Source organism: Crotalus tigris, unplaced genomic scaffold, assembly GCF_016545835.1.
Source record: "Crotalus tigris isolate CLP2741 ecotype Arizona unplaced genomic scaffold, ASM1654583v1 scf7180000024376.1991246, whole genome shotgun sequence".
NCBI lineage: Eukaryota > Metazoa > Chordata > Lepidosauria > Squamata > Viperidae > Crotalus > Crotalus tigris.
The window spans coordinates 578723-592694 of record NW_024100546.1 but is presented as its reverse complement, the minus strand read 5'-3'; the positions used below and the strand labels follow the sequence as shown (position 1 = coordinate 592694).

Sequence of the window (13972 nt, the reverse complement as noted above, 5' to 3'; positions counted from 1 at the left end):
TTTTAATAATTAATTTTGTAATCTCTCCACACATTGGGAGTATTTGAAGGAATGTTTTGTCTACTGCCATACCAAAAGGCACATAGTATTCCAAGCATTGCAGCCAGAACGTTATTCTGATTTCTTCTACTTGATTTAAACTTCATAAAAAACTTGGGTTCAGATCTAAAAGTGTAACCTCATATACTTTCTGCTCTACAAGAAAGAACATTTCTTAGCTGGCAAGCTACATTTCAAGCAAATTCATCTGGTTTGATGAAATACCAAATCAATTCCTACTCATAGGCTTTTCAGGAACTCAAACCAATAATCTAGACTGTACTAATAAACATATTAATAAACATTCTTCCTTCATTTATAAAAAGAAATCCAGAGGAAGAAGGGAAGAGTGGCTTATTGGTAAGAAATGGGTCTTACTTATCCACATTGCCATTTTGAGAGAAATACAAAAGTTAAAAATAAGGTTTTAAAATTATTTTTTTTTATCAAAAAACCTGTAAATCTCCAAAGGAAAAGCATCTTCGGGAGCTGTCAGAACCCACCATTAGATGTAAAAGATCTATGGTTATACTGAAACTGAAAAAAAAATCCAATCAAGTTCAGCAAATATAAATTCCACCCAAATTAATTTATCTTTGGTGGCAGTTTTTCACAGTGGAGAGGCATGATGGAATGGATAATAGAATTCTAAAATGATTTCTTTAAAACACGTCTTCAAAGTTTCTTGTATTTATAGTTTGGAAGTACCCCTCAATACTCACCAATAAGCTCCTTGTTACGCACATCTAGTGCCATATTTCTCAGGGCTGTTGCCACGGAAGAAACAACTCTATCATTGTCCATTCTTAGCAATTCCACAAGAATTGGAAGTCCTTTCTCTTTCCTGACAGCCGCTCGAATATATGCTGCAAACTGTTGCATAAAAATAAAAGTTACTTACAAGTCTTTTCTTATTTATGAATCCATTGAAATTACCTTTCAAAACATAAATTTTTATATCTTTTCAAAATTTATTTTATAGCTTTTCAAATGAGTTTATTCTAACTATAAATGGGAATCCTGCATCCAGCACCCATTAAATTAAGTGCGGGTTTGGCACTGATTGAGCTCGAAAGGTTTTTTCTTATGAGTCATAGAGAAATAAAATGAATTAAAATACTAAATTATGTGATCATTGTTTCAATAGCCATTAAAGATGCAGTGACACTTATAGAATAAAGACAAAATGTTTGGAAAGTTAAGCTGCTGAAGCAATTTAACATAGCAGTATGTTATTTATTTATAAGTATCTTCCAAAGTAGGTATTAAAAAAAAATCCTTGGAATGACAAAATACTTTGAAAAGGAATGTTGACGAACTCTGTAGTCCAGTATCTTTGTCTTTCACTTTTTTTCTTACTTTTTGCTGGAAACCTAGCTGTATTTCAGCAAAGTCAATTAGCTGAATTAAATTCTTTTTCTTTTACTAAACAAATGCTAGATTTTTGAATTTTACAAGAATATAATCTAAAAAGTATGATAAATGATACTACACAGTTATAAAACTATGTTCAGACAAGATGCTCTTAACAGAGTGCTATTTTTCTCCTGAAAAAAACGATTTTTTTTGTTCCTGTTATATGCTGTAAAAGATCAGATTTATAAATTGCAGAAGGCAGTGATCAAGAACCACCATCCATCTCTAATAGCTTATTTTTTAAAGAAAAATTAGGAGAGAAGAGTTGTAGCTTTGTCCTTGAGAGGAGGGGGAATTTGAAACCATGGGACATGTTTTGCTGCATTGCCTTTAAAAAAAAAAAATCTATGAGATACTTGTATTTCCCTATGTGTATAACATAAATACCTAGGCAGCAGAGGCCGATTGCCTTAGTCCAGGGGTCTTCAAACTTGGCCCTTTTATGACTTGTGGACTTCAACTCCCAGAATTCCTCAGGCAGGCATGCTGGCTGAGGAATTTTGGGAGTTGAAGTCCACAAGTCATAAAAGGGCCAAGTTTGAAGACCCCGCCTTAATCTCTTGCTAATTGACTGGAAGCAGGGATTTCAAAGAATGTAGGCTACTTCTGTATCAGAACTATGATTAAATGTAAACAACTCCTTCAAGTGAGGTGATGCTGAACCTTAACTAGGCTTCCATAACTCAATGTATTTTCTCTCCCCATTTTCTCCCTGCCTTTTCTCTTTTCCTTTTAAATATGCACATAAAATTCTATGTTTTACTCTGCTATTTCTTGGTTATAATTGGTTGGGCCATACTTGCTACAAATAAGTAGGACAGATAACTAAAAAGACCATAATGATATTAGAAATTTTAAGATATTACAAGAATGTAAAGCTGCCAAGAAAGCCAACTCAGTGCTGGGCTGCATTAACAGAGGGATAGAATCAAGATCACAGGAAGTATTAATACCACTTTACAATGCCTTGGTAAGGCCACACTTGGAATACTGCATCCAGATTTGGTCACCACGATGTAAAAAGGATGCTGAGACTCTAGAAAGAGTACAGAGAAGAGCAACAAAGATGATTAGGGAACTGGAGGCTAAAACATATGAGGAACGGTTGCTGGAATTGGGTATGTCTAGTTTAATGAAGAGAAGGACGAGGGGGACATGATAGCAGTATTCCAATATCTCAGGGGCTGCCACAAAGAAGAGGGAGTCAAGCTATTTTCCAAAGTGCCTGAGGGCAGGACAAGAAGCAATGGATGGAAACTAACCAAGGAGAGAAGCAACCTAGAACTAAGGAGAAACTTCCTGACAGTTAGAACAATTAACCAATGGAAAAACCTGCCTCCAGAAGTGGTGAATGCTCCAACACTGGAAGTTTTAAAGAAGAGACTGGACAGCCATCTGTCCGAAATGGTGTAGGGTTTCCTGCCTGAGCAGGGGTTGGACTCGATGACCTCCAAGGTCCCTTCCAATATCATCATCATCATCATCATCATCATTATTATATTAAGTCTAATACTTGCTGAAGCCCTGCAAAGGGATCATTTTATCCACACCTTATTTTCTTCTATCAATTTGAATTTTTTATTTTTATGTTTGTTTTTGAGCCATCTATCCGAAATGGTGTAGGGTTTCCTGCCTAAGCAGGGGGTTGGACTAGATGACCTCCAAGGTTCCTTCCAACTTTATTATTATTATTATTAATTGTTATATTATTAGTTCTATGCTGGTCTATGACCAAAATAAAATTGATTGATACAAAATGTTCAAAATATAAGAATACCTTCAGATGTATCTTAACATTTAGCATTTGTTTGAATTTAGTCACTGGATCTGAAAAGAATGCAATGAATATTCAAACAACTCTCTGATTTTCCACTTCTATTAAACAATGAATGTTGAGGAGCAATTGGCTTTGTTCAATTGGCCTAGATATAAAGGCCTAACTATGCATGACAATGACTGGAAAAGCAGTTCTACATTTTGATGTAGAGCTGCGATTTACCTGCCAGGATCCCCAAACCATGCTGTTTGTTCTTCAGAAGGACAGAATGTTGTTTAGAGGCCCACATATCACTTTCCAGGTCTTGCAATTGTTGTTGACAGCAATGGTAAGGTCATGAACTACATCAGCTTCAAGGTCAGCATAATTCTTCCTCTATTCTATGACCATATTAGAAGCCCGAGAAAAGGAAGAAAAGATTCCTAGCATGCTCAGGGAATGTCTATGAACCTTCTCCCTTTTCTTGCTGGTTCCAGTACCAAAGCTTTTTCAGATGGCTAAGAAAGAATGCCTAAATACCTATACACATTTGTCCTTCAAAATCCTATCTTCTTTTTCTAGCCCTAAAAATATATCGTGTGTCTCTGAGGATGCCCTTCCAGACTTCACAGAATTGCAACCTACTGTTAAATCTGTAGATAAGTTGCAAATGCATTATCGGGAATCAGGTCAATTACTTTTACTAGCTGAATAACAGTCATATGATCCTACTTGTAGATTCAAGTTTTGTTAGATCAGTGGTTCTCAACCTGTGGGTCGGGACCCCATTTGGGGTCGAACAACCATTTCATGGGGGTCACCAAACTACGCTGTTCGCCATTTTTTTCCCTTTTCCCTAGCTGTCCTACTCCCTCTTATTGGTGGCCACACCTACTTGGCCTCACCCCTGGGGGTCACCACGACACAGGGAACTGTATTATGGGGTCACGGCATTAGAAAGGATGAGAACCACTGTGTTAGATTGAAGTAACTTTAGAAACATTTCAGGAGAGACCTTGTGATTTCAAGCAGTTGGATTAAAAAAAAAAAAAAACTCTTTGCAGTTAGCTGTAATATTGCAACTCATACTCCAAATTTCATAGTCTACATCACAAATATCAATGTTGTAAAGGCAGGAGGAATGAACTATCACTACTCCCAAATTTCCTGTACTACCTTCCAGTTGCCTGCAGAAAGATTCTGAAGAGATCCTGCAGAACCCTCCAAAGTGGCCGGATTGGAACTTTCAGCTAGAAGAGTTAGATATGGTTTTACAACAGATGGGTGCCACAACATTTCCACACCTTTAGGAGACTTGGACAACCCTGGTATTGGACCAACTCCATCCCACTGTACAAAATAAGCACAATAAAAATAATTACGTTCAAACAGTTGTTTCTTTTTAACGTATAGTGACTCAATGTTCTCATAAAAAGCTTCCACTGCAATATAAATAGATAATGGAAAACTTCTTTTGGGTATTCCTAAGAGAGTTACTACGCAAAAAAGGAAAAAAAAAAGAAAAGAAAGAACCTGATCCTCTTGCGAAGTTTTTTTCTTTTTCTTCTTCTTTTTTCCCCAGCAGCTTGAGTCAGAATCTTTGCTGGGCGATTCCTTCCCCAAAAAGTCATCCAGCTCACTGATGCCAAGAAGGCGGGCTTGAGGAACCTCAAGCTCTAGACGATAAGAAAGGTTCCGAAGTGTGCAGACACAGTTTTCGACGGTCTAAAAGTGAAATGGAAGAGATTCAAAGAAATCCAATAATGATTTGGCAGATAAAGTTTAGAGACTATTTAGGGAATATTGTGTTGAGAAGGAAGGAAGGAAGGAAGGAAGGAAGGAAGGAAGGAAGGAAGGAAGGAAGGAAGGAAGGAAGGAAGGAAGGAAAGGAAGGAAGGAAGGAAGGAAGGAAGGAAGGATCAAGCTATTTCTCCTTAGGTTTTTCACTTCTCCAAGTAAAGCAATGACGATTAAATTTTCTAATCTTTTAATATCATAATGCTATCCAACTCATATAGAATGATTAATATAAAAAAATCATGTTAAATTCCTAAAGTACTGCGTTTTTCAAATCCTGAATTTGTGATATTGAAGTAATAAGAAACATCAATCCTATCTGAAATTTAACAAACATGGCACCTCAAAGCTGACTCTGTCTTTTTGGCTGTATTGTGACTTTTTTTTTTCATCTTTGCTGAAATGATATAGATATTTTAAGATGTTGTGGTATATCCCAACTGTTTTCCTTATTTTGAAGTACTAACAATGAATTATTGTCAGTATCAGATAGTGCTAATATAACTAGCACCCTCCTGTAGGTGTTCACAAACTTTATTACAGTGAAATCTTCCTTAAACAACAAGTATAGTTTTTTTTTCTTAAAAATGCTAAATTGGAATAAAGGCTGAATAGGAACTAGAAAGGGCTGAAAAGTAAACAGCAGCAACAGCAACAACAACAAACCTCTTGTCTATTTAAGTTGTCTGTCCGCACAAAAAACGTACTAATGGTGACATTTCACATACAAATTATTCAGTAACAAAAAGACAAATTCTGACTTAAAATAATATAGACATCTATCAATTCTATATAACTCTTATTTGAAAAGAAAATTGATAATTAAAACATTTGCGTACCTTGCTATCATAATCAGAAGTGTTCACACAAGTATGGATCACATATAACAAAGAATCAACCAATCCTTCACAAGATCTCATTTGTTTCCTTGCCTCTTCTCCTGCAGAACTTAAATTCCTAAGGCACAAAATAAAGCAAAAAATACAGAACCTGTGATATATCCACCATATTTTATTATATCAGCTATAATATACCTATACAATAAATTGATTATAGGAGAACATTTATCCAAGATGATACTATTGACTTGTGGGGAAGTATAAAAAATCTGGAAGCATTCAGTTTGATGTATGATGATGATATTATTATTATTATGTACCCATAGTTTATCAGACAGTTCTGACTAATTTTCCTACTTTTCACTATTGGATCCTTTTCAAGAATCTAAGATAGTTAAACACATTATCTGTTGTTGTTGTTGTACAAGGATATTGTCATTATGGTTTGCTAAATGAACAGGTAACCAAAACAATAATTTAACAGAAAATCTACAGTATTTTCACAATGGGCAACAACTAATATGGTACAGACAGATTTCTGCCTTCTCTTCCATTTCTCTGATTTGCTCTGGTGTTTACCTCCAACACTCGACTTCATTTGGAGAATATGAACAAAAGGAGAAAAGGCCATTTCACTGGAGAATATAATAGCAATAGTAGATTAGCATCTCTGAATACAACCTATTCTATTTTTTTTCTAAGACCATTCGTATTTGGAGAGAAAATGCAGAAACTTCTACAATATTTAACAAGGTACGGCTTTCTTTAAACATATCAGTTCACACTGATCAAGCTACATGTGTAAATTTGACAAATCTGTAAATGAGATTTTCAGCATCTCCCTTCTGAGCCCCAAAACTATTTAAAGAGATACTTGAAACTCTTTAAAACCCATCTTTTTTTTGGCCTTCTCTCTAGCCATGGTTCTATTTTAGTTAATTTAATTTAATTTATTTAATTATTAAGTTTTTTGTGTGATTTTTAATTTATTTTATGACTATTATAGTTTGCTTTTGGATTTTCAGTAAAAAAAAATCTCTTTTCCATTATTTATGTAGATAGGTGCCTGATTTTTTTGATTCCCTCAATAGGGAATTAACCCTCCCCATTTATCCGGGCTTGGGACCGGCATATAGATGTGTTACTATCTATATGGCTGGGTTGACAGTACTGGGATAATATTGCTGCAGAGTCACAAAAAGTAGCTTGGCAACAAGAATACTGTATATTATATACTATATTGCACCATCTTGGAGGTCAGATGCATAACTTCAGTGATAACATTTGCAAACCCCATGGTACCTTTAGTGAAAAGTTGAACATCTACAATATAATCATTACGAAATGATATACCACTTCAATATAACATCTACAATATAATCATTACGAAATAATGTACCACTTGCAGAAAGAGTTTAGGTTTTCCTCCAGAACCAACACCAGAGGCAAGATCAAAAATCAGCGAGACTGAAGAGGCTATAAAATAACTAAAGCAAGGCACACAGCAGGTTGTGTATGATGAGGTCAAAGCAGAAGCACTGAAGTCAGGAGGTAAGCTTTGCTAAGACCTGTGCTCATTAATTATGCTCACTAATTCTCCACTTTCTGATCTGGACATCAAAGCAAGCCATCAGAATCTCCATATGTAAAAAAAGGGGGGACCGCCACAAGTGCAGATCTTATCATGGGAACAGTTTTACTTTCTATAGCTGATAAAATATTCAATGGACAATACAATTCCAAATACAAAAACAAACAGAACAAGAGGCTTGCTGGTTTCTCTCCAAACTGCTTTCACCAAATATTTATGCTACATCATGGCATGGAAGAATGAATGAAGTTCAGCTAGCGCTGGCCACTGAAGAAATATCAAGCAAGATCCCATGGTTCCTACAGCACAGATATAATATCTTAATCAGTTGCATTTGCCTCAAAAGTGAATTATAAGAGGGTTTCCCGGAGTGCACTGGGTATGCCAAGAATGTAACTGCTGTTCAATACTACAATAGATGCCTTCCTGAAAGAAAATCTCCACCATTAAGCATGGACTTGAATATGGTCAGGGACAGCTCATTGACGACTTAATGTATGCAAATGACGCTGCAATTTTTGCCATGGGAACATGGTCATTTGGATTGGTAATCAGTATGGAAAATATGAAAATATTGAGTGGTGATGGCTCATCAAGAGTCATGTAGCTAATGAGCTACAATTAAAAGAATTCAAATATTGCAGCTCCATAGTACAGAAAAAGAGAGTTCTCTCAACATCTCAGTGTAACTGAAGTGATAAAAACTAAATTGGTGCTACCACCACAGCTTTTGGTTAACTTATTTGTTGTCTACTGTTACTGTCTTTTACTTTTACTGCCTAACATTACCGTATACACCAATTTTTCAGTCAACGGTACTACCAGTGCTATTCTATGGGGCTGAATCACAGATACTTCTACAATTAGAGATCTAAAAACAGGATACCTTCCAAATGCAAATGTATTTGTAAGATCCTTGGCATCACACTGATGGACTGCGTAAAAAAATGAAGCCATCCATCAGTAAAAGAACCACTAGCCAATAATAGCTAATGAATTCCCAAAACAGTTATGGATGTAGGATATTTGCATAACTTTTTATTTATCTGTATTCCTTTGTTATTATAACAAATAACTCAAGGTGGTGAACGTATCTAATACACCTTCCTTTTCCTATTTTCCCCACAATAACCTTTTGAGGGGGGGTTGGGCTGAGTGTGCGTGTGTGTGTGAGAGAGACTGACCCAATATCGGGCATAATTCATTCTATTAAAAAGTACGCTGGAGAACATGACCTTGTGGCTGGAAAGTTCAGTGCAGGGCACCAAGTAAAACCTAAATAGGATAAATTAAAACTGAGCCAGTCTGCTGTAGACTGGCAAAAATCACACTAATGGACAAAGCAGTTTTCCCAATGGCAGGTACAAAAATACACTGGTTGTGAAACTGTATTCAGCCAATTGTGATGTTAGGAAATCAAGTTGTGGGATTTTGCATGATGAGAAACAGCACATAAACACCATCAACAAATAAATAAAGTGGTCAGTTGTATGACTGAGCACAGAAAGTATAAGATTTACAAAAGAGAAAAAACGACCATTTTTTTTCCTTAAATGTTTCCATTTTGTTCTTGGGGATCAGCAAGTTCTTACCCAGATACACAATCACTAATAAATGACCCATATGGTGTATTCCTTGCCATGTGCTGTTGCTGCCTGCCATTTCACTTGGCACTGTAAGGCACTGTCTGATCCAGAAACAGAGCATAACTGAGAACTGTCACCCAAAAGATTTTGGAATCTGCAATTAACTTTACTATTTAGAAAAATGGTGAAGAATGTTATTTGCTCTTTAGATGTGCATAGAATATTCTTCTGTGAAAAATTCCTGCAGTCTGGCTCAGAAGACCTGAACTGAAGAAAGAGGCATATAAGAAAAGCCACAACTTTGGAAAAAAGAGCATTTGCAAAGAAAAAAGAGCTATGAAGGGCCTTTCTGTGGAGATGAGTCAGAGGTGCTGTTACTGGAGCTCATTGAATTTTAGATGACAAATGATGAAAGAAAATGATATGACACAAGAGTGGAGGGACTGAGATGTTATTTCTTTCATCCCTGACACTACACGAAGCAGGCAGCACTTGCTAAAACATGACCACATCTTAAGCTGCTATGATTTGTTGCTTGGCATGATGATAAAGAAGATAGTAACTCTGCTGGAGATGTGGTTACAAGGAGGCTTCCTATTATCATATTTGGTGGTCATGCAGAGAGATAAAAGCATTTTGGATCAAAATATGGTGGAATATCCAGAGAATTTTTAGAAGGAGGGTAAAATTCACTCCGCACTTATTTTTGTTAGGTATTGTTACAGATTGTGATACAAAGGAGGTTGTATTGATGTTAAACTTGATCACAGCCGCGAGGCTGTTGGTTGGACAATATTGGAAGAAGGACTCTTTGCCTACATTGCAGGAATGGTTTTTTAAAGTAGCTTATTTGGCGGAAATGGCAAAGATTTCGGCTTTCTTAAAGCAACAAACGCAAGAGAAGTTTTTTGTTATCTGGGACAAATGGATAAAATTTATACAATTTAGATTGGGTATACAAAAATATTATATAGCCTTTTCATAAGTTTTATTTTTATATATATTATAGATATCTTTTTTATATATATAAATATAAAGTTTTTAATTTAATTTTTATTTTTTTTTTTTTATTATTTCTTAAGCCTATATTCTGCTCTGGGAAGCTCAGGGGGGGGGAAGGGAGGGTTTTTGGGAGGGGTGTGGGGTGGGGTTTTTTTTTTTATATGTATTGTTTAATTTTTTTTCTCTTTTGTATATGTTGTTTTTTGTTCTGTATTGTTCTTGTTTTTTTTGTAAAATTTATAAAACTTTTAATAAAAAAAAAAAAAAAAAAAAAGAAGATAGTAACTCCTTGTTTGTTCTTTCCCCCCTGAACAATCACTTGTCTTTCCCTACATAAATTGTTGGTAATAGCCTGTAGGAGCTTGGGGATTAGTGGTATGCTAGGACAAAGCATTGACTGAATACTGTAAGAATTACATTCTTTGAAGTTGAATTTCCTGCTTTCCCTGTCTGTCAACAGGTTCCAATTTTGGTGCTGGGCCATACTCAACAGTTACGGAGGTTAAGATAAATGACGAGGCAAGAAAGTGGTAACTGTCATCCTTCATCTTTAATAGGTTCCCTACTTACCTAGAAGCATGGAGCATAATAAGCAGCTTCTGCTATGCATTCTTGCCAATCTAAGAACCACTGGAAGTAAAGGAATGGGCACCTGGTACACATACCTACTCACTCATAACTGATGGAGCCTGGATGACATCCAATACAATATTCAATAGCCATTTGGATAAGCTTGCGGGTGAAATGAAATAAGGTTTATTGGGTCAATGAACAGGAGTTTAAGAGTGGGCTTCCTCATATGGAGAGAGATCTCTTGGTCATTTATCAGCTAGTCTGGAGAAAGAATGGGCAACCAGTTCAAAACAAAAGCTTTTAAATCCAGTAATCACCTTAATAAATGTATTAGTCCATGAGCTTCCAGAAAAGATTCTAAGTGGCAGTGAAGCAGCACCTGGTTTGGATGGCAACTGAACTGAAATCTCCACTGAAGCTAAGATTGCTTGAACCAGAGCTGCTAATGCTGAAGGGGCAAAAATCATAGGTAGAACTAATTCTGTAACAGGCAAAGATATGTTACCTAGCTCCCATGTCAAAAGTACTACTTACTTTTGAATTTGACATTTCAAAGTAAGCCAATATGAAGATCAGTAGTGCTGAGAGCTTAAGCAATAAGATTTCCTTGAGAAATTACTGTACTATTGTAAGGTAAGAAAAGCCCACTTTGAAAACATAAAGGCAGTCCACTGGAAGTAAGTAGTAAGTACCTTTTACCCCAAGATTTTATTTATTTGTCAAATGTATATAGTCACTCATCTCACCAAAGGCAACTGATAAAAACCAGTAACCAGGAAAGGAGTTCTGATGTTATGGTGCTCGATAACTAAGAAAAATTATAGAATAAATTGAGTGCGTTTTTAGATTTTGGGGTGAAAGTCTATAGATTTATTTTAGAATCTGGATTTACAGAATGCAGCCAAGATCGAAAAGTCTTCTCTGAGCTGAAATTGTGTAGCTTGAACAACAGACTTCCATGCAAAATGGACATATTTGGCGCTCATGGGCCTATTGAAACATTTTTGGTAAAATATGAGAAGTACATACATACCAACTTTTCTTATATTGATTTTGATCAGTGGTTCTCAATGTTTGTGTGACGGCGACCCCCGTCACACAAACGTTATGCACATGCGCGGTGCCCATGCACGGCGGCACCCCCATGCGCGGCACCCATGCGCGGCGGCGCCCCCTGGGGGGAGAAAATGGCAGATCACCGCCTTTGGCGACCCCTGAAAAATGGTCGATCGACCCCAAATGGGGTCGCGACCCATAGGTTGAGAACCGCTGATTTTGATGGAAGTACTTTGTTTTAATCTTGCAATGCTTGCATTAATAAAAACCATACAAACATTGATAATATGCTGCAAAATAAATTACTACTTTGATCTGGACCAAATCAACTCGGTGAAGGCTAAATCTGAATGAGCATTTAATCAAGCACACAGGATTATTTGATTCATATTAAATCTTTGTGTCTACATTTGCAGCACTTCTTTCATTACTGAAAAGAAAGATTACCTGGAATGACAAAAACGAACTGTTGAAAAGGATGCATAAGCATTTATTAGTTAAGATGATTATTATGAAACTATGATTTTACCTTAGACAACCTGTTGTGTTGCGCAGAACTAAAGAAGTCTGGAATTTAATTTTATGATCATCATCAAAGGAAGAATTATTCCATCCAGAATGAGGAACTATCACACTGTTCGTTAATGTTGCTAGAGCATCTCGGATGATTGTCATTTTTACTGCATCACACGAAGACAGGTTCCAGAGGACACCTTTGGAATAAGGATATATCACAGGTTGTAACAGAAAAGATCAAGAGGCATATCAATTTCAGCTATCATTTCAAAAGATCAAAGAACTCATAGCAGTAAGCCCAATACATTAAAAAACAAAACAAAACCCAATGATTGTAATCTCAGCTATTCTAATAGGAATGCAACCATTGCCAACATCGAACAGCATAAAAAATATCCTTTTTTTCTATGTGTTTTTTGTTCTGCCACCAAACATATTACAAAGAAAGAGCTCTTACTAGGTCTATAAAACATGAAGTGTCATAGCTACTGACGATTTTATAAATCGGAAAGAACTTAGAATGGCACAAGATTGTAGTGCAAATGGTGGATTGATGCAACCTAAACACCAATCCCACATCCATTTTCTTTGCAGTAAGCTCCACTTAATCCAATAAACAAATATAGCATTGTGCACTGCTTTATAAAGGTTTTCCAATATATTTCTGTATATTCTAAGGCAGTGGTGGCGAACCTATGGCACGAGTGCCAGAGGTGGCACTCGGAGCGCTCTCTGTGGGCACGCATGCTGTCGCCCCAGCCCCGCCTCCCCCCGCAGCCCCCTCACCAGTAGCCCCCCCAGAGGAGTCACCCCGGGTGCGGCCCACGCGGAGCAGCGCAGCCAAGCACATGGCAGCTGCGCAGATGATGCTGCGGGGCACAGGCGGAGCTTGTGGCCACCATGGTGCTGCAGGGTGGGGGCGGGTGGGCTGGGATGGTTTTTGGGCACTCAGTCTCTAAAAGGTTCGCCATCATTGTTCTAAGGCAGTGATTCTCAACCTTTCTAATGCCGTGACCCCATAATACAGTTCCCCATGTTGTGGTGACCCCCCAAGTGGGTATGGCCACCAATAAGAGGGAGTAGGACAGCTAGGGAAAAGGGAAAAAAATGGTGGACAGCATGGTTTGGCGACCCCGGTGAAATGGTCATTTGACCCCAAATGGGGTCCCGACCCACAGGTTGAGAACCACTGTTCTAAGGAATGAAAGGAACAGCGACCCGCCATTTATAATGGAAGTACAGAGCAGGAGTAATTTAGGAAATATGTAAAAATTTTTGACTCAAGATATTGTTAAAGATTGATTCAGTGTAATAATAGTTTAGTTATTTTTTTCAAAGAATCAGAACATAAGCAATCACTATAATGGATTTATTGTAGATGAAATTACAACGCTATTTTTATAAATAATGAATATAATGGAATTATATTCCTTATCTTCATAAAGATTGACAAAAAGAAAAAGAAAAATTGCAGTATCAATTTGCAAATAAAGCCTATCCTTCTTTCTGTAGCTCTATAAATAATACTCTTAATTCATAGCCTGAAACAAAAACATTTAAGGATTTTTTTCTCTAGAAACAGTCATATAAGGGCGATCATTATAAGTGTACTCAGTGTAGTGTGGTGTGGAGAAAATAAATGAGTCTTTCTTCGTCTTTCAAAATTCTGAACAGTGGGGTCATCCAAGGAAGCAAACTGTGTGGGATTCAGAACAGACAAGAAATAACTTTTTTTTAAACAGTAGCACAGTTAAACTAGGTAATCATGCTGGCATATCCTGATGACTGCTTGCTTGAATGG

General features: G+C 36.8%; 1 protein-coding gene across 2 annotated transcripts in view; it reads right to left on the bottom strand.

Annotated features, from left to right (window-relative positions):
• The window catches only part of PKP4 (plakophilin 4), a 67098-nt gene that overhangs the window by 14972 nt on the left and 38154 nt on the right, over positions 1-13972 (bottom strand). For both annotated transcript variants that reach the window (XM_039328376.1, XM_039328377.1), the window contains exons 8-12: positions 12185-12368; positions 5848-5965; positions 4745-4936; positions 4388-4561; positions 762-912 (exon numbers count right to left, since the gene is read on the bottom strand). In XM_039328376.1, coding sequence (XP_039184310.1) covers positions 762-912; positions 4388-4561; positions 4745-4936; positions 5848-5965; positions 12185-12368 — 819 coding nt within the window. The remainder of the gene's footprint in view (positions 1-761; positions 913-4387; positions 4562-4744; positions 4937-5847; positions 5966-12184; positions 12369-13972) is intronic.